We start from the raw sequence: 23,619 nt of genomic DNA, 5'->3' as shown, positions 1-23,619 counted from the left end.
GCTTGGAATCAATTTTTATTGAAGTTGATTCAACTTTATGGTCATTTTGGAGGCAGCAGTTTGTGGTGCAGTTGAATTGTTTTGCACGATAAGTACAAGTGTTTCTATTATGTTGTCCACCTCATTCATATCAATGAGGGCAGGCTAAATATTAAACATCTCTCTGTCTAATGCAATACAGTTCAACAGCACCACAGACTTCACCCTCCAACATTGAGTCAACACCTATAATACAAAATGAACATTATAACCTTCATGATGGTAGGATTTACTGCATTAGCTAAGTGTAGCTAATATCCTGCTAACTGTGTACATATGTATAGACTTGAAGAAACTGAGCCTTTCCTCCAATGCACCCAGCAGCATGCCTCCAGTCTGCCATCTACAGTTGGACACTGTGGTGTGCAGTTTCAGTGTAAAGTTGCCAGGAATCCTGTATCCACCAGATGTCACCCCACTCCAGACTTGATTACCTCAGTTTTTCTTCCACTGCAGGTTTGCTGGTGAGGAATTCCCCGTGTAAACACTGAGTGACGTATACGGGGACCCCGGTTTCGTTGAGTAAGCTTCGTGTAAGCTTTGTTGGGGGATGTCTGATGGTGGTGGGGGTCCTCTTCAAGCCTGTTAGTTTAACCCCATTGCTGCGGCGGCACTGTGTAGCTCCATTTGAGTTGCAAATGTTTGAGATGGCTTATGACTCAGCATAGCCTAATTATGTAACAGGCAGGCATTGTTCAAACTGCTATGGGGATTTTTTATTCTGCTCTCTAAAATGGCGAGAGGCATTGCTAGCAACGACTTAAAAATATACAAGAACTCAGCATTAGTTGAAGTCGAGAGAACTATATTTCCATGTGAAGATTTCAGCTGTTCTCTGAATTTTGTCACCATGCTTGCCTTTTTTTTCCCTCACTTATTACCTCCCTCTTTCCCGCTCACACACACACAAACGCACAGGAGAGGGTGTGGTGTGCTGTAGTTCCAGCACACACTCCAAATAGGGGGATGTTGTTTAAGTCTTTCATAAAGGTACAGTGTCTAGATCCTGTGCATAAGCCCGAGAAACCTTAGTGGACCCTAGGAAAGGAGATATTAATAACTCTTGGGCCAGCCCACCACATTCTTCACATGTGAGTCACTGTAAGCCAGAGAGCCAGGAGGAAAGAGCTGGTTTGCCTCTGTTTCTCATTTGTGTTTCTTTCCATGGAGGAGTGGAACAAGGAGGCGGGGAGGCCACCCCTTCTTTTGCAAATCTCAGAGCCCTCATGTGAAACACACGCATCTCTACACGGGACACATATTTGTGCTCATACCACATAGTTTACACAGGATAAAACTAAGAAGATGCTCAGGCAGCCTTGTGAGAGTGTGAGTGTTTAGTTAACCAGGGATGAGGGGGATGGACTGTACTTAACTATGTGCGTGTGTGTGCAAGAGGGAGGGAGAGAAACAGCTTCAGATGGTGGGAATGAGAGGGGAGAGAGCCTCGGAAAATGGTGGTATGGGGACTTGGCAGAGTGGGGAGGGTGTGAGTCACTGTTTATCTCGACTGTCACTAAGAGACCAACTGAACTTGATAGAAAAGAAAATCTTGTTAAAAGTGCCAAGTTGAACGCACCCAGCTATTATTTCTGTACCACGTACTTTATAATTCAGTGTTTCCTTCGAAAGGGTCACAAAAGAGACGAGACACAGTCAGGAAGTTTTATTTGGTTACAATAATAGTTAACATAAGAACATTAGGTGGAGCTGTGTACAGTAGTCAGTAATACGTCAATCATTCAATCGAGTTGAAAAGCTCGTCTCATCATGTAATGTTCTTTAATGTAACTGAGGTCTTGCTCCTGAACATACAAAACAACAGAAACTGTTACAAAAATAATATGTAAAATATGCACAAAAGGGTGGCATGTAAAGCATCAAAGTGAAATGCATTTAGGTTATTAGATTTGTGCTGCCAGTTTGAGTGGGAAATGCTATAAACAAATCATTTCAGTAAAATAAGTCTTTGTAAATACATTTGTAGATGATATCGTCACTGGAATGACCAGATCCTACAAGTGATCACCAAGATAATACTGCGCCACTCCAGTGTAGTCACTGGAGGGATGTTACATTTAAAAGATTAAACACAGTTTTGCTCTGTATTCTGTGAAATACATGCTGAATATTGCTCGCTTAGAGGGCGCCAGCCTTTATTTACTTCCTCATGCTCTGCAAACACAAGTAGATATATTTTTAAAAGTTCATCATAAAAAGCAAACTTTGAGAAGCCAAAGGGAAGAAGCAACCAGACCAGTGTGAGTTTGAAATACATAATCTTTTTCAGTAAGCCCTTGTTATAGTCTCAAAGGTAAGACTTACACTTAAATACAGTATGTTCCATTGTGCAAGACCAAAATCGGCCTCAGAGGAAAAGCTGAACACATTACATACAACATTTTGACATGGGTCTGGGGGAAAATGAGCAAATGCAAACAGTAGCAGAAGTGTGACAGCCAATAGAGAAGAGTCTCTCTCAGCTCCTGGGGCTTTGTGACATGTTTATGCATCAGAGCCCTTCTGCCTGCGTTTGGAGGGTGGGATCAGGCGGGTGGGGAGCTCAGGTGGTAGACCGTGGCCCTCCAGCTTGACCTCAATCAGGTGGCTAGCCAGGGCAAATTCTTCATCATCCAGCATGCCATCGCGGTCCACATCTGACAGCTTCCAGATGCGACCCAGCACCGAGTTGGGCAGGCGGGAGCTCACCATCCAGTCCTTAGCCTTATTGCCGCTGAGCTTCCCCTCATTGGGAGCGAGGTTATAGAAGATTTCATCATATTTGGGCTTGTCTTTGGTCACCACCCAGTCCTCCTCCTCCTCACATCCCTCTCCGTTCTCCTCAGCAAAGGGGTCGCCCTCAGTGAACGGTCCGACGCGGGTCCCCAGGAAGGCTCCACCCTGCACTCCTAGTTGATCACCTGCTTCCAGCTCCTCCTGCCGCAGCAGGGGCATCAGTTTGGCAATGTCAGAGGCGAGCAACTCATCCAGGGCTGCCATCAGATTAGGCTTCAAGGTTTTGAATTTGGTGAAATCATGAACCATCAATTGCTCCTTGAAAAAAGGAATGACAAAAATGCGTTAGCCAGAACATTTTATGTTTTATTTAAATGTATCTACAATGGCTTTTTTTGTTTTGTTTAAGTGTTATGAAGTAATTAAAGAGAAGGCTTCACATTTGCCCCTCAGATGTATCCAGTAGTGAAAACCAACAGAGTCAGACTGACCTGCATCTTGGCGCAATCTGGGAAGTCTCCAGCAGAAATGTTGTGCTGCAGCTGGATCTTAGAGAAAATAACCGGCAGCTGGTAGATCAGATTCTTCTTTTTATTGTCCTTTCTGAAGACAGAGGGCATCTCCTGCTTCAGATAGCTGATGATGTGGGCATGGACCTGGGCATAACAAAATAGGAAAGGTTACTTCCACTGGGCTTTTCACACTTCTGACATAAAGAAAATGGTGCAGTTATGTCAATGTCATCAGTAATCATTCGATAAACACACACAACAACATAAGCACACTGAGTCACACACCCTAACCAGACGTGCCCTCTTGACCAGGTCGTTGAGCTTGCGTAAAGCTGCATTGCGAGGGAGGTTTTGGATGTCAGCGAACAGATCCTCCTCCTCCAGCTCAAACAGCTTGCGGTTGTCTGTAACCATCAGTGGCTCTGACCAGAAGGAGCCGATGTAGACGCGCAGAACCTCTGGGGTGCCGAACACCTTCCCAAGGGACCACATGAGTGCACCGTACACCCGCATCAGCTGCTGGGTGCCCACCATGTCTGCCTTGTTGAGCACCACGCGCAACTTGTCCTCGTTGCCCTTCAGGGCACCGATGGCCTCGGAGAACTCATCGGATATCTCCAGTTTATGGGCATCAAAGAGCAGGATGATGCGGTCCACACGCTCCGCAAACCAGCGCAGCACAGCTGGGAAGTCATAGCCTGTTTGAATATAAAAATTAAAATAAAGAATATAAAAATCTGAATTTGTATTTTGTGAGAAGCCAAAAAGAAAAAAGAAAAAAAAAAGAGCAGAAAATCAGGGGCCAGGAGAGAGCAGAAGGTCAACACAGACACAAACCCTTCACACCTCTGATCTGTATGTGTCAAACCCGCAACAGCTGTACATTCAGACTTTTAACATCTGAAATAGCAGTTTACAAGTCTAACAAAATCTCTATATTTTTGATTGATTTCTTCATCTGTATCAACATAATCATGCTAATAGGTTCAGTTCTCCCAAATCACAAAAAAAACATATTTTTTAATGACCTCCTGTGCTTAGGCCACAAAGTAGTTTTGGTTTTGGCTCTCCCAGGTTATCAGATAACCATCAAGGAATTTTCTTTCAAAGGACTACTGTTTGTGATGCACGGAAATTCATATCTCAAAACAAAATCATCTGCACTGTCTTTGACAACAATGTCCCAGTTACTCTGGATAACCAACAAACTTCAGATGGAACTACTTCTCATCAGTGAAATCGTTTAATGTCTGGATTATCCAGAGAAACTGGGGCACTCTTTCTGGAAAGACATGTTGATGCAGAATTTTTTTTGCTGTGACAACCACAAACTCATTCCATTCACCTCTACTGTATCAGGCGGAGGATGAAATCTTATATGTGGATGTTTCAAAACCAAAACTATCTGCATGACCATTATCACCAGCAGTAAGTGAATGTTTTTCATAAGGTGGATGTACTCACCATTTAATCTGAACTGTTAGTTGCTCATGCAGATTGACTTGAGCAATGGGTTACTTGAAGCATGGATGAATAGAAAAGTGGAAAAACTACAGCGAGATGATGGTGATAGTTATTTCTGTACCGTACACTCCTCCAGATGTGCTTACAATTTTTTGTTTGTACAGCCTCTGCTCCTGATTATGATTTTATGGCTGCTCAGTGTACTGCGGAGAAGTTTTCTTGCCCGGCTGCCAAGTGTTATTGTGACAGAGCAGTCCCATGAGTTATCCAGGCGTGCCAAGGAGATGAGTTTGTGAAATGACGCTCAGGGATGTGTGTCTCTGCAGGCCCCCCATGCCCTCTCCTCACCTTTGCTACCTCCCTCACCTCGGCTCACTCTCTGCTTTGCCCCAGACAGAATCCCGGGTGAGTCAATAATGCTGATACTCTCCAGGACCTGGTTGGGCATCTGGGCGCACTGGAACCTGGATATTATCATCAGTAGAGAGGAGAAAACTCATATAAATGACCATAAGACACAAGTTCACAGAGGTCATTTCTGTTTGAAATGCTGTCACTGTCAATGAAAAGAATCTAAATCATGTGAAAAATGGTTAACTCTTATCAAAGAAGCCAATGTTATCTAAGGGGCAGATTGGAAGCTGCCCTCTTCAGACCTCCCGCCCCTCCCTCTGCAGGCTATTGTGTGCAAGCAAGCCTGTCATTGCTGTGGGCTTCCTGAAGGAAAATGACCACTACTGCCAGAATCAAACAATAAGGCCTGCTAACGATGTGTGGCTTAGAACAACAACACCGCTTCCTGTAGCTTATGAGCTTAACGAGCCCACCATCTCCCCGAACAGGAAGTCAAAGCAAAAGGAGAGACGCAAACACATTCACAAACACACCCTGCAGAGGGAGAGAGGGAGACCTTGCTGGAAAACTGGCATCAGAACTCCATGTTTGGGGTCCCATTAACAGGAGTACTGTATGTTCCTCTCACTTCTGGCCTTCATGTCCATGCTCCTAGTAGCTAAAAGGGCTTTATTGTAAGATGTGACCTTCTTGGTTTACAACAGTGGAAAAACATACACAGAAATCTGGCAGCCAGGACAGTAACCTTGAGTGTTAAGATTTCCCTTACAGGTTCCCTGAGCCTCATAGTGTCTGTGACTCCATTTATTTGTCCTCACCCCGAGGGGCTGTGGAGCATTCTGACCTCGCCTTTGAACTTGCGTAGATTGCAGTTCCTGTCTGAGAACATTTGCTTTCAACAGCCTCTCGGGCGATATCGCTCCCTTTCTCCGTTTTTCCACAAATAAGGCAAGTGCCTCCCTGCTCTGAAATTTGGCACAAGGACTTGAAATTCCAAAGAGCTAAAAAAACGTTGTGTTATCTCTCCTTCCCTGTTTTCCTCCTCGTGCTCTCTTGTGGAGTCTGTCCATTTCATGTCGATATACAGTATATCTGGCTCCCTGAGTGAAATCATTACACAACCCACTGTGTGAATAAAGTCCACGCTCTCACCTGTTCAGGAAAGTATTTCCAAATGGGTTGAGTTTGCGGAAAGGCTTGTTTGGGTCTACAATAAGGGCGTTTCCAGGGATGACTCCCTCCACCTCCCCATGCATGATGGCAGTGAAGCAGTCAGTGGTGGGTTCAGGTCCCACCCTGCTCCCAGGAATGTCCTGCTCCAGTAGATACCTGACAATCACACACACAGCTTGTGATATTTCAACCAATGATACTTAACACATCACAGACAACTCAGCCGTGGACAATGTTTGATGCACAGCTGTAATGTCTTACTTGATGAATGTAGTCTTTCCTGTGGAGTACTGTCCCACCACCAGCACCATAGGCTTGTTATCAAAGTCTGCATCCTCCAGACTGGCAGAGTGGAAATCGTGGAAACCGTAGTACTGCTCCAGAGGCAGCAGCTTCTTTCGATACAGGGACTTGAGCCCTTCTGTCACAGTGCGGATCACCTCCGGCGCCTTCTTCACATTTTTTCGCCCCCAGCGTGACATGCTGATTGACTAATGAGATTGTGAGCTTCTTACAAAAATCAGTGTCAAGAGTTGTGTTGATTGTTTGGAGCTGTATTTCCTGTGTCTGAACCTTGGAAAACCTTCAGGTGTTTCCTGTATTTATGTGAACACTGTTCTCTTGTCCTTGGAACCTCTTCTGCACACGCCAAGAGGAATGATAAGGCTGATGCTTCGTTTGAAGTCTGGATCTTCCCCTTTGAAAACAGCTGCAATACTGACAACTTTTATTTCCTGGAATGAGGACAGAAAATGAGACAAGCAGAGGTTAATCCAAATGAGATTAATCCAGGGGGTAAGAGGTTTCTTGCTGCTCTGCCACAACCTAGAGTATGGATGTGGAATCTGGAGTAAGTTTCAGCCCACCAGGAGTCTGCCAAGCATTGTCAGTGCATGTCTGGAAAAAGTTGGTGTTCATGCTGGAAAACTTGCAAACCCAGCCCTGCATCAGGATTCGCACAGGCACAGCTAACTTCTTTTCACTGAAATGAGTAAGACATTCCCCTGCAGTTCCTCTCGGTGGAACATGAAATACGTGCATGGCTCAACTGTTCAAGTAGGGAAAAGACCTCTTCGGGGTTAGCCTGTACACTGAAAAACACATTTGACCCACAAGTAATCTTTTTTTCCACTGTGGTCTACATAAACAGAAACACTGGATTAGGAATTGAAGGCACAACAGCTCATTATTAAAAAGACAGACACAAAGGCACAAAAGTAAGACACGCATCAGCAGATGGTAACTCATCTGTGAAGAGCCCCTTTCTTTTAAATCCCATTTGAATTAGGATAAAAATATTTGCCTAGAGGAGACTAGGCAACACTGTACTGACATGTCACAAGACCAGTGTAGACAGAGTTCTTGTCAAAATGGCGAACCCTGGAGATTTACAGGAGAGACATTAAATGTGATTCGACTTCCATTACATACTAAACCACTGCGCCAGCCAAGCTGTATGAGTAAAAGTTGATTCACAGGCTTCTCGTGATCCTTAAAGGTATAGTTAAGGCTCTGGGATCAATTTCTATTAAAGGATGGTGGAAAATGCTTGTGGCTTTGTGTACCACAACTGCAACACAGTTTTGGAACAAGAAATGTAAAACTTTATCCCACAGGAGCAGCAAGAACCAGGGCAGTGATATCAAAATGAAGACATGGAAAAATTTTCAAAAAGACTATTGAGAGTTTACACTTTCCTAGTGCATTAATTCTTCAGATAAACTGTGATCTGTACACTTGACAAATACTATCAAGGCTTGGTTTCCTCTGCTGCATCACAATCTGGCTATATTTGAGTACAAGTTCAAATTCAAGTTGACTGTTACAGCCATATTTAAAGTTTAAAAAGGAGTATTTACCAAGTTATTATGGAGAAAGCACAGTCTTCTTCAAGCACCTTGATCTCCCTCTCTCTCTCTCTCTCTCTCCTGGTTTGCCCTCTGGAGTTTGGAAAATATTTTGGCTTGAGGAGACAAAAACAGTCAGTCTCTTTGAGGAGCTGCAGCTACACGTATGGGTGTACCTCTGACAGCGAATAGGAGCCCTCAGCGGAGCGTCAATGCAGCGAGATTATGGAGGATCGTTCTTCTCCAGGGTTTAATGTATTTCAGATGAGCTCCAGATCTGGCAGGGATCCGCACTCTGCTTGCTGAAAGAGCACAAGGCAAACCACACTGAGGCTGACTTTTCTCTTCCCTTGCTTGCTTCTCCCAGTTTAACGCACCTCCTCTTCCAGGGATGCCTGGCAACACTGTGGGCAGCACTAACACTCTGCTCAGGGCAGGGATGAGCTGAGCTGTGGCCAGAGGGTGTGGAGCTGGAGGAGTGGGGTTTTGAATAAATAATTTGGGTGGAGCCGTTTTTTCCTTTTTTAAAAAAAAACATGACATACCCTCACAGTGTCCTTATGCATATTAATAACAGTAAACACAACCTCATGCTGCACCCCTCCAGCTGTGGCTTCTAACTCCTCCTAGTATTTCACTTTTTTTCAATTAGTTTTTTTCTCCTCAACCTACTGTAACATGTCATACGTTTGCAGATGTGACAGTTTTTCCCCTCTACAGTCTAAACTCTCTTGCTCCTCCCAAACTCTGAACCTTCCAGGCAATGAATCACACAAAGCTCTACTTTTCCACATCCATGCACCACCTGCTGGCTGTCTCATAGAGGACACGTCCCCACCGCCCCCATCACCATCCCCTCCTGACTATCATACGGTACTCCTCAGTCATCATTAATCATTCAAAGGAATGTATCCAGAAGGTCAGGAATCACTGTCTAAACCGCTGGACAAATGACTAAGTGACCTGCAATTTCATAAAAGAAGCAAGGTTTAATTTACAGTTTTACTAAATGTACATTTCTTTTTAAAAAGTGTCATTATACACAATAAATACAATACAAAATTAATCTGTAATACTATACTTCAAATTCTCTCACGGTCTTTTTGTACATTATTATTGTTCCTTTTTTTCCATTTCAATGCTTGTGCTTGTGTTTGAATTGTCCACCAGGCTTAAAAAGACAACAACAAAAAAAACAAAAACAAAAAAAAACAAACACACACACACACACACACACACAATGGAGGCAGGGATACAGTTGCAGAAAACAGACTGAGAACACAGAAAATCAACAGTTAAAACCGGCCTGCCCCCTGCTGACTAAAACGCAGAAAGTCCTAACCTCGCATCGTAAGTAACATGGGAGCAGGTGTGTGTGGAGGCGTCTAAAAACAAGGACCTGGAAATTCATCTGACATCAGAAACAGAAAATAACTGCATTTCATTACATATTCATGAACATCAAACTTCATTATTTTCTCAGTATGTTTTACTTGAAAATGCATGTTATGTCTATGCTGGGATACAGGCATAATGGAGGATGAGGTTACTTGGTTTTGCCAATTGAAGAAGAGCAGCTGCTTGCAAGCGGTGTGACTGAGCATCCAAATTCATTTTACTGTCTACAGAACTTTCTTCTTGATACAGACGTGGACTGTATCATTTTAGTGTGTGCTGTTTGCATTGGTAGGGCAGCATTATCTTTGTGATAGAATTTCATTTGGTTGGGAAAGGAAGACGCTGTGTGTATTATGACCTTTTACAGCATTCCCTTTTGCCTCTCAGCTGCAGCTAACCGAGTTAAAGAAGGTTATTGTCTTCTGAACTGTTGAAACGAGCTGCCTGATGCTCGTTGGGACACTGTTTACACCCGGAGATGAACCGTTGTGGACCGGTGCTCAGGCCACAGGAAAGGAATGTATGAATAGTGAGTGAGAAAAACAAAAGTTGAACGTTGAAAAAGGAGGAAAGAAAGAGAACAGCAACCTCTGACAATTTCTTCTTGTTTCTCGAGCTTGGCTGACAGAACACATACAAAAACGGCAGGCAACTTCAAGTCTGCAACTAACAGAGACAGTTTAACCTTAGACCACACACACACACTTATTCCACCACAGGTCTACTTCAGGCTGTAAATGACAAAGAAATGTCTGGACAATTCAAATGGACAAACAAAGCCGACACAGCTTGGCAGAGTAGTACAGTGATACTGTTTTCACAGTGCCCCCCCTTCCCCTGCCTCAAAATCTGTCTCTTAGTTCCCCCTTGTCAGTCCGGCCTGGGGCTGAGGGGCTGTTATCTGCTTTGAGTCTGGGGCACCAGGCTGCCATTGTGGCCACGGCCACCGACCTGAGGGTGCTGGGCCAAGGAGGACGACGAAGACGCAGAGGAGGGAGGTGGGACTGAGGGTCTGTGGGATGAAGCTGCCGAGCCCCCTGGGCGCTGGCTTTGGTGTTGGTGGGACCTGCTGTTGCCCCCTTTAATGTGGTGCCCGCGGGCAGAGGGCTCCTGCTGCAGGTTTAGGATGCTGTCAATGGCGCACTGCAGGTGCTCATTCAGAGAGTCATCCGGGGGGCTGCCGCTGGAGAAGCTGGCGTTATCCATGTCGGGGGAGTCTGATTTGCAGCGTTTGGCAGGAAGTAAAGAGTCTCGTGTGAAGGAGGACTCTGGAGAGGGAGGCCCAGGGGCATGCTGGTCCATTCTGAAAGTCCCACCTACCCTATGTCTATTTTTCCCACCAGCCCTCTTGTATTTACTTACATCTGTCTCTTGGTCTGTGTGCTCCTCTGCTCTCTCCTTTGCCCCTTCCTTGTCTAGGAGCTGTGGGAGATGATGGTGTTGTGTGGTTTTGATACCACGGTTAAACACCTCGTCCACTTCGTCCAGCCCCTGCATTGCACTCCCTAAACGGCTTGTTTCGTGGCTTGACTCTGTGTGAGTGTGCGAGGCCTCCCTGCCTCTTTTCTCCACCTTCACACTGGCTATCACTGTCCGCTCTGAGGGAGGAGATGAGGCCTCGCGCCTGGGGGGTGATGGAGTGGGTCTGGGGTACGATAAACTTTCGTCTCCTCCCCCCGGGACACCAGGTCTGACCCGGGGACTAATGTTTTCCCGGTAGGTTTTTCGAAGGGGGAGGCGACAGGTTGTCGGCGAGGGGTTGGCAGTGGAGGCAGGATTGTGTTTGACCCCACCCATACCGTGATGATCCAACGTCCCATTCATCTGAGTGGAGGAGGAGGAGGAGGACGACGATGATGACGGCCAAGTATGAGGGGAAGAGGTAGAGGAAGATGGGGCTGCGATGGGAGGAACATTACCTCTCAGTGGTGGGTTACACTGAGTGGTTGCTATGGTGACTGATGAGGCAGAAGAAGCAGTGCATACGGGGGACTGAGTTCTGATGACTGTAGTAGGAGGAGTTGACTTTGGATGTGGAACAGCAGCTTCAGGCTGAGGCTGAGGCTGGGACGTGGACTGGCTGCTCTGCTGAGGCTGAGGCGTGTGTACTGGGTCTAACGCAGTGTTATGAACCACCTTACTGAACCCCGTTTGATCCTGCTTGATCTTCAGCTTCAGGCCAATTCTCCTGCGAGCCTCGTAGGTCTTGATGGGTGGTTTGCTGGTTCTCTGTGGCAGAGCGTCGTCATCATCGGCTGCTTGGGAGTTGAGGGACGAGGATGAGAAAGACGAAGACGCCGTTGGAGCACGACTGAAGGAGGAGCCCTGGCTGGTGGGTTCGGCCACCAGCTTGCTCGCTGCAGCTGGAGGTGGTGGACAGCTGCTGGACCAAGACACAGACGCTCCACCTCCACCCTGCTTTATTACCAGTTTGGTAGGGGGGAAAGCGGTAACAGAAGTGGTGGTGGGAGGAGCAGGAGCAGGAGGAGGAGGAGGAGGAGGAGCAGGAGCAGGAGCTGGAACAGGAACAGGAGGAGGAGCTGGAGCTGGAGCTGGGGCGGGTGCAGGAGGAGGGTTTGGGATGATGTGTGGAGGAGGGGCTGGGGCAGGAGCAGCAGGTGCTGGAGCAGGTGCAGCAGCAGCTACACCTCCGCTCATTGAGGTGTGCTCAGCAGAGGAGGATTTCTCTTGGGATGAAACTACACTCTCCAACATGCGCACATTTGCTACAAACTCCTCTGCAATGAAATAAACACAGTTACATCATTACCATACACGTACACACAAGCATACAATTTAGACGAAGGCAACTGCAAGACAACTATGTATGACAGACAGTGGTAGGGTACCTGGTCTCTCCTTGGCCAAAATCCTGTCCTGATTCAATGCAATCTTCTCCTCCTGAATGAACATCCGGTCAATCATCACCATCTCTGCCGAGGGGCCCAGTCTCTGCTCAGGTTCAAACGCCAAAAACCATCAGTTCAAAATCAATTCAGGACAAAGGAGACAACAAGAAGGCCTGTGGTGAGAATGGCGGTTTATAAACTTACTTTCGACTCTGCAAAGAGCAAATAGCGATATTTATCCAGCATGGCCTGGGTCCTTTTCAGCAGCTGGCAGGAGACCCTCTCAAATTCATCATCCACTGTGCACAAGAGAAGCAAAAATGTTCATGAAGATCTCGAATTTGGGAAAAGGTGCTGAACTGTGTATTACCTGCACTAGCGGCTATGGAGTTTGTTACCTCTTTGATAGTCTTGAGAAGAGTTGGCAGTTCCCTGGTAGAGATGGTAAGGCAGCAGTCTGTGCAGTGTGTCCTCAAAAGAGTGGAAAGGAGCACTGTAGTTTGGGTGAAGCACTGAACCCTGCTGTTTCCTCAGCTGTTCTAGCATCCTGTAATGAGGTGTGTATGAAGAAACACTATTCTCAGAAACTGGCATTTTAGACGGTTAAAAGAACAATTAAAATGCCTGAGGCACATACCTGGCTTCTTTGCTGGGCTCTGCGCTGAAAGGCATCTTCATTGTTGTTGTCTGTGATGTAAGCAAAAAGATAAAAACCAGGAATTAAAACCTTCAGACTGAAGCTTAAATATTAGAGGCACTTTTTTTTGGGGGGGGGGACCCTGCTAAGATGAAGCGACACTACTTTACCTGAGTTTGTGCTGGAGCTGGGGGCTGTGGAGCAGGCATTTGAGTCAGACTAGCTCCTAACACCTGTATCTGCATTCCACCTTTCCCCAGAGTCATCCCTCCAACTGAGCTGATCACTCCTGGCTTTGGCTGAACCTGTGGGGAAATTCAGAAAGAAGTTTAGAAACTGACAAAATACATCAAACAACCATCATTTTGAAATTCAGTGTTGAATTGTGGGGAAATGTAGAACAACTAGCACACAACAATATACATTAATCCCTACTCAGTCCTTGGGGGAATTGGCTGTAATGTTACCCACCTGTGCAGGCTGGGTAAGGCTGGCAGGAGTGACAGTCTGATTCACCATTGCTCCAGCTGGCCCTTGGGCTCCTGAGAATACCTGTAAGTCACTTGATGCTAAAATAAGAGGAAACAAATCATTACAAAGGGAAATACTTGAAAGTGTGTTCAGGGTCCTGCCATTTTGCATCATTAATAGTAAATCGTGTCTAACCTGTAGCAGGGGTTTTGACAAGCACTGACGTCGGCTTCAGCACAGAGGGAAGCTGAGCAGGTGTACCAGCGCTGGCTGTTGATGTAATCACAGCTTTATCAACAGGCACATCTTGTTGGGAACTGAACTGACTGGTGGCTTGAGGCTGAGGTTGAGCAGGCTGCTTGGCCTGCAGCAGGATGTTCTGCTGGACCTGAAAACACATCAGGACAATTTGCTTACATGTTTGTGTACAGAAGAAACTCAAGATGAACCAATTTGTTTTCCAGCGGACGACTCAAACTCCTGATTTGTACTGACAAGTTGATCATAAATCCAATCACCAGGTGGATATGATGCATTTAACTAGGGCTGCACTATTAATCAACAATATTACTGAAATGGGTTAAATGTGTCACAACACACATAAATGAAGCATTGTGGTGCTACAGAGACATCCCAGCCTAAAATCATGTTCTCCAGATGTAAAGGAAAGTGTTTGTTTGGTACAAGCCCCAACAAAAATCACATCATCATCATTTTTATATTTTTTTCCACTGAAAATGAAATTAGAAAATTACCACTGCAACTGAAATTGTGACTCATATCACTAAACATTTTTTTTTGCTTATCGTTCAGTGCAAATATACTCACATACTGCAACTATTAACCTCAGAGATGTTTTTACCCTCTTTTCAATATGTTGAACTAACCACATATAGGCATCACACGTCCTAACTTCTACAACAGTGTGAACTGTATAAGATTTAAAAAAATAAAAACACACTGACACAGGCAGTTTACAGAAATTGATAAGCTGCTCAAACATGGGAGGGGAAAGCGTAGCATGTGAAGTCAAAATAAGACGGTTTTACTGGTAAAACCTCTGATCTCATGCAAATTCCATAACAAGTTTTCATTTAGAGAATTCTGAGGTGAACTGGGACAATACCTGGTGCAGCTTATCCAGCAACTGTTTCTGCTGAGGCGAGGGCTGGGTGATGCCTGACAGGGTCTGAATTTGCGCTCCTATTAATTGCAGGTGGTGCTGCTGCTCTGCTGTCAGGCCCTGGATGGGAACCTGGGTTTTCACTACAGCAGTGGCAGAAGTGCTGACGGGAGGTGCAGCGAACTGGTGCTGTGCAGGTGGTGCAGGCGGAGGCTTAGGTGACTGTGACACAGGAGGCATATCTTGTTGATAGGGGGCAGGCTGAGAGGCCGGCCGAGGCTGAGTCTGAAGCTGAACTTGAATGTGTGCCTGCTGGAGCTGTGTCTGCTGCGGCTGGCCTTGTGGAGCTGGTTGGGGAGACTCTGCAATTTGGTTCTGGACAATAAAAAGTGGTGGGTGAGATGAGGGTGTGCAGGAGCGGGAGGGAGTTTGAGACTGTGGCTGAGGCTGAGAGGGAGGACGTGACTGCTGCTGATGGTGTGGTGACTGGATCTGCTGGCTCAGAGTGAGAGGAGACTGGGAAGGCTGGGGACTGTCTGCCACTGGGGGCGCTGTGGTGTGGGTGGTCAAGGCTGTTGAAGGGGACATGCCCTGGATCTTCAGGGGCTGCTGATGTCCACTTGAGGGTACCTGAAGAAGTGGAATCACAATGTATTGATTTGCATATATGATTCAGGAATGTAAACAATATTTGAACACAGGAGGAAACTGGGACATTAAGCACAAAAATCAAACACGCAAAAAGTTCTACATGCACTACTTCTACATTTCTACATGCATGCAGTACATACTAAATGTGATTCTAGTATATGGTTCAAGATGCTAGATACAAAATAGGGCTGGGCGATATCACTATATCACAGTCTCGATTAGAACATCTTTTTGACATCGATATTTTTTATGATATGGCAAAGGTATGCATGATCATACGTAAAATACTTCAAGTGACCTTTACTACAATGATGGCGTTGCGCTGTTATGCATTGCATTCGACAAAACTCTTCACACATGTAAAATAAACACCTCAACAACTTATGTGTTGGGATTTAATCACACTATTCACACTCATATTATCACAATGAACAATTCCAATGAAAATCAGTAAATATGAAATAATCGCCCAACCCCAATACAAAATTACACAAACGTGGGAAAAACACCAAACAATACAAAAGCAAAGTGGTAGACTTTAAAATCAAGTAGCTGCTGAAGTAAAAGTAATAGAAGCCCAATGATTTTTTTCCCCCTAGCTTTTGAGGAGGATTACACATAAAAGGGGAGCAATGATCATCTGGCGAGCCAAAAAAGAAAAACAGTTGACAAAAGCGAGAAGTAAAGATCTGCGGGCCTGTGATGGTTAAGTAATAGGTGATCTGAATACTACTAGAGGGACGGGAGTCAGGGGAGCATGGCATTGTGGTCTGGGAGTCATTACACTGGTCAGATTAGGGGTTACAAGGGGGTAGTGGCACGGTAAGCACATAAGAGTCTAAATGAGATGTGCGGGGTGGAGAGGTGGATCGACTGATCAGTCATCGGTCAGTAATGTGGCAGATGAAGGTGAGTTGATTGAATTTGATTGAGCAAGGTGAGTTGGTTGAATCAGTGTTAGTAAAAGGGTAAAGAAGATGCGCCTGGCACCTTGGTAGCTCTATTAAGCATGAGCATGGTTTTTGTTTTCTGTTACAAAATACATAGAATGAATGAAAAAATGCCAAATTAGTTAAACAATTAACTTTAGTTAAAAAACATGGCACTCTATTACCAAGTCGCAAATTCTATAGAGGTGAATAAAGCTAAATATTAAAATAGCACAGTGGCTTAAACACAATGCATATGAACTACTGGAATGATCATGCCTTTACATATAATGAAGCAATGTTAGAAACACACAGAAGCTGCAAGCGAGTGAGTAATTTTTGCAATAAGGAATTACACAGCAACAGGGAGAGCCATGGAAGCAATGACTAATGCAGAAGGAGTAAAGAGCAGTGATGGGGAAAGGTAAGATACCCTAACGTTGTGGCGGCAGCAGCAGCAAGTGGGTGGGGCTTAACATAAAGGGGCATTTCTACCTGCTTTACCACTGCTGTCATGTGGGAGGGGCCAGGGGAAGGACTGTGGCTCTGACCCACCCAAGAGTCAGTTAATTGGCTGTCATGGACAGCGGGGGCCAGAGCAGTGATGCTGTTGCTGCTGACGATTACAGACGCTGGTACGCCCACAGAGGGGGTTGACTCATTCTCTGTTTGGTGGTGCTGCTCCTGATAGGAGTACATTTACCATTTCAGGACGAGGGAGGGAAGGAGGAAGGGGATTGGAGGGAAGGGGGAGTAAAATAGTAAACCAAAGAGGTCAGACCAAAGATATCACTCCATGCATGTTATTCAATATTTAAGACAATGTTAACTGTACACAATTGAAGCTAACTTGCAAAGAGTGGAACACTGACCTGTTGCAGGAACATCTGCAGAGACTCCTGGCTCAAGATCATGCTGGAGCCCTGGTTGGTGAGCAGTAACCTCCCTGGACTGTGCTGAGCTTGAGGGGGGACCAGCCCCACTGCTGTGACAGAGGAAGAGGTGGGCACGGACATGGACGGAGAAGAGGAGGGTACTGTGATAGCTGCAGACACAGAGGAAGCCGGTTGCATGGCGAGAATAGAGGACTGCGGCACATGCTGCTGAGTGGGATGAGCAGCCTGGTCTGTGGTGCTGCCCAGCACAGTAACACACTCTCCAGGCTGGCCTTGAGCCATGGTTGCTGCTCCTGTGCTGCTGCTGCTGGGGACTCCGCCTGGCTGAGGTTGCAGGGCTGGCTGAAGTGTGACTGCCGGGCTCAGCCCCTCCACCTGACTAAGCATGGTTAGGGAGTTCTGGATTGGCATACCCTGTATGACTGTCTGGGCATGACCTGAGACAGTGTGGGTCTGTGTCTGGCTTTGACTTTGTGCCAATGAAACAGGCATCTGAAAGAGGGTGGGTGTGCCCATCTGGCCAGGCTGGAGCTGAATGGGTCCAGAGAGGATGTGGGCAGCTCCATGGTGGCCCTGTGAAGTCAGCACCTGACCCAAGTTGATGTTCTGGTTTGCAGTTAAAATCTGGTTTGCAATGATCTGTCCACCAGGACCCTGGCTAGTTATGATGTGACCCCCAGCGTGCTGGGTCAGGATCTGCCCGCCTGCCTGTAACTGTGGCAGGAGAAACTGGTGATTTTGACCTTGCAGAACTGTCTGAGGGGGAATTACGATGCTGCCTGATTGGTTCAACAAGTGTACACTGAGGGGCTTGCCAGATGGTTGTGCTGCTTGTTGTTTGAATAGGGTTGGTTGAAACTGTGGGCCTTGTGTTGTGGTGGCTTGAGTACTTAGGACAACGTTGGAGCCTGCCTTTCCTGTCAGGAAGGCTACATTCTGAGCAGCAGAAACTGGAATTTGCTGCAGCCCTAGAGCCTTGTGGGCATCGTTTTGCAGGGGTTGGGGTGCTGGCTGTGGCTGCTGCTGCTGCTGTTTGAAGAGTTTCGTTTGGATGGCTCCCCCCTGAGGGGGTTTAGGCTGAATGGGTGTTGGTGTGCGCTGGATGATCACGTTCTGCATGATTTGGCCTTGAGTTTGTGTCTGGGCTCCAATTCCTGAACTTAGAGGGTTGCTGCCAAAGCCCACAAGCCCAGCAGGAGCCGTCATTGTACCGCCACTGCTGCTGTTTGTGCTGCTGACACAAACGGCCGGTCCATTTAAAGCTGGAGATCCCAAAGTGGCTTTGTTACCTTGGATCAGAAGTCCACCTCCTGAGCCTCCAAGCCCCGCCTGAGAGCCAGCACCTGATACCTCTGGCCCAGACTGGTGCAGCTGGTAACCACCCATGGCTTTTGCCAGGATTGGCTGCCCAGACTGATTGATAGTCATGACTGTGGGCTGACCCACAACCTGAATCTGTCCGATACCCAAATGTCCAGACTGACTCCCATTTGGAAGAGCTTGGAGACTTGAAATGGGTTGAAGCGTCACATTTCCCAGGCCCACAGGCTGCATAAATGGCTGAACACTAATGGCCTTGTTCATGACCTGGGATTGGAGCTGAAGGCCCTGCTGAGCAAGCACTGACCCCAGCATGTCAGCTGTGGCATTGGGGGGAGTAGCAGTGGTGCTTGGGGCTGACCCAGGGAAAATTGCCGCTGCTCCCCCAACACCAACACCTATGCCTACACCAACAGCAGTGCCTCCAGCCCCAGAGAGGCTGGCATCAGGCAGTGTCTGAACCACCTGTGTAAGGCCTGGAATTCCAAAGGAGCCCAGGTCCAGCTCAGCCTCTGCCTCCTGTAAGCTTTGCTCTGTGATGTTGGCTTCAGCCAAGCTCTGCTGCAGGATGTCACATGGCTCGTGATTTGTCCCAATGCCATTGCTCCCACCTTCACCACCTGGGGATCCTCCCAAGATGTCTTCATCTTCCAAGAAGTCCAGGTCAACACTGACTCTGGGCAGGCCTGCCGGCTCGCTGGCCGACAGCTGGGCTGCAGGCTGGACCTCTGGAACATGGCCCTTAATGGAGAGCACAAAGGAAAGAAGTGAAACCAGATGATGGGTTAATTTTGATGGCTAGATCTAGAAGTGATGGTGAGGAGTGTAACAGAGTTAACACAGAACAACATGAAAACCCCACAAAAATCTCTAGTCGTGTCGCAGCAAATCAAAGCTTGTAGAGTGTAGGTATGTTAGTGGAAAAGGAGGGTATTTGGAGATGCATGCTACAAAGATGGATAGAAAACAGGAGGAGGAGGATTGGGGGATTTTACTCACCCCAGTGGTAGAGAAGAACGAGCTGGAGGGGTCACTCGAACCATCCAAAAGGTCGTCAGTGTCCAACTACAGACACACCCACCCAGGATAGGATAGACAGAAACCAAAGGCACCCAAACCAGCAGGCAAAAGCCACCAGGACAGAGAAACATACAGACCATCAAACAGAGGAGAAGGGCAAGGAAAGGACAGAACGCAGTCCAGAGAACCCAGATCATAAAGAACCAGTGAAAAGATAAGCAACAGGGAGGTAGGTGGGGGGAGCCAAAAGTGACAGGAATAACACAGAGTTGGGAAGCGTTAGTATTAGCATTTCCTACTTTGTGAATTAGCCTAATAAAAAGGGAAGGCCGGATGAAACCATAAATAGTGCGACCAAAAAAGCAAAGACAACCATTACGCAGAGAAAGCAGTAAAATAAAAAAATAAGTAAATGAAAGCAGTGAAAGGTGTGGTTTCAGGGTGCATCAACATATAATCTGAAAGTGACTTAAGCACTTTGTCACACAAGCTCCAACTAAAATACGCACAATAAACACTCCTCATCACATCAATTACAAACCCATTTTTTGGAAATTAGAAATCACAAGCCTGACAGATGTGACTTCTGTAACTCTTTTCTTTCTTACTCACATGGGTCTCAGATCCATGAAGAAAGTCATTGAGAGCTTCTGGGTCACTGCAGGAGAAAACACAGTGATTCACTACAGGCCGAAAGAGATGACAGTTTGCTATAATTTCAAACTGATCTAACACTTTTTCAACAATGACTTACCAAATTACATCTAGAAGGCACCTGCCGTCTTCATCATCCATGACAACTGTTAAAAACGGAAAAGGGTTTAAAGTTCAGTGATGATCTATTTCACTATCAATACATCTATAAAAACAGCACCAAAAAAATTACTCATTCAGTAAATATATGTTATTTTCAACTTTGTGTACATTCCTGTTATATTGTTATTAGAACAACACCGCAGTGTGTGTTATTTTAGCTCAACATTTTAGTGGTTTGGTTGTTCAGTGGGACTGTAAGGTTTGAGTTCTGATTTATAGTTGTACTTTGACAGGAGTCTGATGATGAACAACTACAAAACTATTTTTTTTTAAATGCTCCTCCAGTGTGGCAAGAGGCCATGTCATGTGGTTATACATTTTTAATAAATCTTTAATCATTTAATAATGAAAAGTTAAAATGACATTTGGTGGATTCTTTCAGCAAAGCTCTGAACAATAACATTATTGCACACTTTCAGCACTGAGTAGTCCTTATAGGAAATAAACCTCTTTATGCCGAGTTGCTGTACATCACACTGTGCAAGACAGAACCACAAAAAGCCAACATGTTTAATATATTGCTTTCAGATTGGTAGTCTGCATTTTTTAATCTCAGTCTAATTTATGACAAAATTAACTTACAATTTAACTTAAAATTAAGCATCTCAACAACTCATTAATATTAGAGGGCACATATTTGGTTAACTGCAATCTCAGTCCTTAAACCAGCTTCAAACTGCATTTTTTTTTTTTTTTTTTTTTTTTGGGTATCGTTATAAAATGATTACTTTATCTGCTAATCCTACTTACAAATTCAACCACAGATCAAATATAGACACTTGTAGCTCGTTTGGTTTGACTGTATGTTTAGACATTTTCTTTAAAACTCGATGCCAGGACTGAATAGTTATTTTTTAAATCTCCCATTCCCTGTGTTTCTCCACATTAAAATTATAAGCAATTACTCAAAACATTACATCACCTAATGCTGTCAGACATCTAGTTTGCTGTGAGTCTTATGAAAATAAAGCTCAGAAGCAACTACAAAAAGGTTGATGGACTGGAGATCAAGCAGCAGATGTTTGCTTCACACCGGGAAACAGCGGATGGAAATAGACAACAAACTGAAAACGCGCGGTTTTCACACAGCCTGGAAAGATTTCGACTGCGGGCTGTCGCTGAATTTACCACAAGTCTCAACAACTGTGCACAACACTTCCAGTAACACAGTCACAGCTTATCGCCAAATAGTGCAAGCAAACACATTACCGTGGTTATGACGGGGACGTATCCCCGGTTGCCGCTCTAAAAATGCAGCGGATCGTAGCCATTACTCGGTCAGAGCAGAGCCAGTGCGCAGGATATGAATGGGGACACTGCAAGCGGCTAGCTACATGCTAGTTGGTGTTTTCAAAGAGCTTTGCATGCATATTTCGCAGATTCGTTACAACACACATCATATAGCCATTACATGATTAACTTAAGACTTTGCTTTAATAAAGCGCTTGATTTCAAAAACCCGTTTTACCTCTATTTCCAGCATTTTGATGCATCTGGGTTGAATTTCGTTAGCTTAGCTAGCTAGCCTGCTAAGCCAACCAGCTATCAACAATATTCAGACGTACGGCTAGCTTGAGCCTTTGACATTCAAAACAAACCACCGACAGACACATTTTTAACACTCGTGTTGTACAGCGGCACCTCGATTCAACCAAGAAAAGGCAGTATTGTTTGCCTAGAAGTGTAAACGCAATTGCGTGACGAGCTATCTGTCTCCTCTTGCAAGCAAAATATGAGTTAATGTTGGAATACTCTTGGATGAGGGGGGTATGCTTGGGAATTCGGTGGAAAATGACTATGTTTGCCGGGTCGTGCAGCAGCGTGGCGTTTCGATTATGGTAGCGGTGCAGTTTGTGGGTTGTCCGCAGTAGGTAAATACCGCGGGTTTGTTAGAGTTATTCGGATTAATTGAGAAAAATGCTGTTTTATAACAAACTCACCCGAGACGATAGAGGTGCAGGCAGCGCGGGGTCTCCAGGACAGCCTCGCACGGGCTGCTGTACAGGACCCAACTACAGGCAGGAAACAGCAGACTTCCGCTTTGCCTGATTGAAATCTGTAGCTCTTCTGTGCTCCTTATCGTCATCCACTTTCACAAAAGGCGCAGGCTTGAGGTTGAACGTTTTTTCCCCAAGTGAAGCAGGTCTTGCATTAAGGATTGGAATAAAAAACAAACAAACAAACAACAACAGTAACAACAACAGAATAATATATTTTTGCTTGTGCTTGTGTCGAAAAAGCTTTGAAACACAGGTGACCAATCAGACCTTGTTTGCTGCTTCCCTGATCAATAGAAAAATGTCAAGACAAAGTTGTACATACAATACTTGCACCGTTTTTTTTATATGGCTCAGTCAATCCTCAAAACTAGTGTCCAGTTAGACAAAGTTTGGGAAACCAAATATATAGATAGATAGATAGATAGATAGATAGATAGATAGATAGATAGATAGATAGATGCATCAGTTCGTGACCATCTGTTTGTGACCCAAGTACAATGAGATCAGATCATGCAGTGAGGAACAGACACATTTTTCAAGATGTGAATAACACTACCAGTGTTCGGTCCTAAATGCTGCAAATGTTGTGGCAAGACCTTAAATCATCAACAAAATTAATAAATGTTTATGATATAAGTCCCTGAACAGCATGTGGGGAAATGTTGGTGGGGAAAGTGAATGAATGATCTCTTCACCCACATTTCAAAGCTGAGCTGCTAAAGGGATCTCACTAACATAAAAGATGTAGGCTAAATGCTCTTCCTCCTCTTTGTTTAACTTCTTACATACTTTGTGCATAAAACCTAACTGTTTAAAATCATCTAACCATACATTACCAAAACCAAAATTTGCAGCTAAAAACAACAATTACTCATTATAGATTAAGTTACTCACTCGTGTTAATGATCAAATAACACGACTTGATATGTTAGCTTAACAGGACAAACTGAATAATATACATTGTGTACTACAGTATTGGTACGGTCTGATGTTCATTAGATTTCACCAAGAGCCATGGGAATATTTTTGGTTTGTTTGTGCATTTGTTTATTACTTTATAAATTCGATAGCCAAGTAAAAGAGTTAAGTCACATATATCATAGTTCAATATTATTTTCCATGGGCCATACATTTATAATAAGATGCCTTTATGTGTTGTTGTTAGAAATGTACAAATGGTACCCTATACTTGAGAAGTTGTTTGAGAACATATGAAAATTATCAGTGATCGGCATCATAGTAAATCTGACTGTAGTGTGATAAATATTTGGCTAGTATGCCATCGTTAGTTACTGAATCAAGCAACAAACTCTTTTCAACAAATGTGAAATTTGGCGCTTACGAAGAGCACCCTGAACGCAGCGCCTCCAGCAGCCCGTGTCAC

At 45.2% G+C, this 23,619-nt stretch overlaps 2 protein-coding genes across 7 annotated transcripts; both read right to left on the bottom strand.

Moving 5' to 3' along the window:
* Positions 1–1,690: 1,690 nt before the first annotated feature.
* Positions 1,691–8,652, bottom strand: ehd2b (EH-domain containing 2b). Of its 2 annotated transcripts, none has more exons than XM_071496578.1 (7): positions 8,138–8,652; positions 6,540–7,012; positions 6,258–6,434; positions 5,100–5,215; positions 3,573–3,985; positions 3,267–3,431; positions 1,691–3,093 (listed from the first exon to the last, which is right to left on the bottom strand). In XM_071496578.1, exons 2-7 carry the CDS (start codon positions 6,758–6,760, stop codon positions 2,545–2,547), a joined length of 1,641 nt encoding a protein of 546 aa, XP_071352679.1. In that variant the 5' UTR covers positions 6,761–7,012; positions 8,138–8,652; the 3' UTR covers positions 1,691–2,544. The 2 variants fall into 2 exon arrangements, with proteins under 2 accessions (XP_071352679.1, XP_071352680.1); XM_071496579.1 differs by having other exon boundaries at positions 5,118–5,215; positions 8,138–8,648.
* A 442-nt stretch (positions 8,653–9,094) lies between these two features.
* bicra (BRD4 interacting chromatin remodeling complex associated protein) lies at positions 9,095–23,597 on the bottom strand. 5 transcript variants are annotated; one of them, XM_071496574.1, is made up of 15 exons: positions 22,176–23,597; positions 20,174–20,219; positions 20,032–20,077; positions 19,399–19,464; positions 17,056–19,140; positions 16,679–16,867; positions 14,607–15,233; positions 13,676–13,868; positions 13,481–13,578; positions 13,180–13,314; positions 13,010–13,059; positions 12,771–12,919; positions 12,577–12,671; positions 12,373–12,478; positions 9,095–12,261 (listed from the first exon to the last, which is right to left on the bottom strand). In XM_071496574.1, the coding sequence occupies exons 2-15, from the start codon at positions 20,212–20,214 to the stop codon at positions 10,421–10,423; spliced, it is 5,721 nt and encodes a 1,906-aa protein (XP_071352675.1). In that variant the 5' UTR covers positions 20,215–20,219; positions 22,176–23,597; the 3' UTR covers positions 9,095–10,420. The 5 variants fall into 5 exon arrangements, with proteins under 5 accessions (XP_071352675.1, XP_071352674.1, XP_071352677.1 ...); XM_071496573.1 differs by lacking the exon at positions 22,176–23,597 and adding an exon at positions 21,704–22,162 and having other exon boundaries at positions 12,373–12,475; XM_071496576.1 differs by lacking the exon at positions 19,399–19,464 and having other exon boundaries at positions 22,176–22,688.
* Positions 23,598–23,619: the final 22 nt, after the last annotated feature.

The sequence above is a fragment of the Trachinotus anak genome, unplaced genomic scaffold (genome assembly GCF_046630095.1).
Source record: "Trachinotus anak isolate AG129_WGS33_773 ecotype Australia unplaced genomic scaffold, CSIRO_AGI_Tana_v1 ptg000014l, whole genome shotgun sequence".
NCBI classification, from domain to species: Eukaryota; Metazoa; Chordata; class Actinopteri; order Carangiformes; family Carangidae; genus Trachinotus; species Trachinotus anak.
The sequence above is the reverse complement of the archived record's forward strand: the minus strand, read 5'-3'. Positions and strand labels throughout refer to the sequence as shown.

Coding starts and splice junctions, on each gene's coding strand:
- bicra (XM_071496573.1), bottom strand. CDS start 21,728: ATGCATCAAAATGCTGGAAATAGAG. Junction 15,234..16,678: donor TGACAGCAGTGGTAAAGCAG/GTAGAAATGCCC, acceptor CCACTTCTTCAG/GTACCCTCAAGTGGACATCA. Junction 12,476..12,576: donor TGCTCTTTGCAGAGTCGAAA/GTAAGTTTATAA, acceptor GAACCTGAGCAG/AGACTGGGCCCCTCGGCAGA.
- ehd2b (XM_071496578.1), bottom strand. CDS start 6,760: ATGTCACGCTGGGGGCGAAAAAATGTGAAGAAGGCGCCGGAGGTGATC. Junction 6,435..6,539: donor GGAAAGACTACATTCATCAA/GTAAGACATTAC, acceptor TGTGATTGTCAG/GTATCTACTGGAGCAGGACA. Junction 3,094..3,266: donor CAGATTGCGCCAAGATGCAG/GTCAGTCTGACT, acceptor CCTTTTTTCAAG/GAGCAATTGATGGTTCATGA.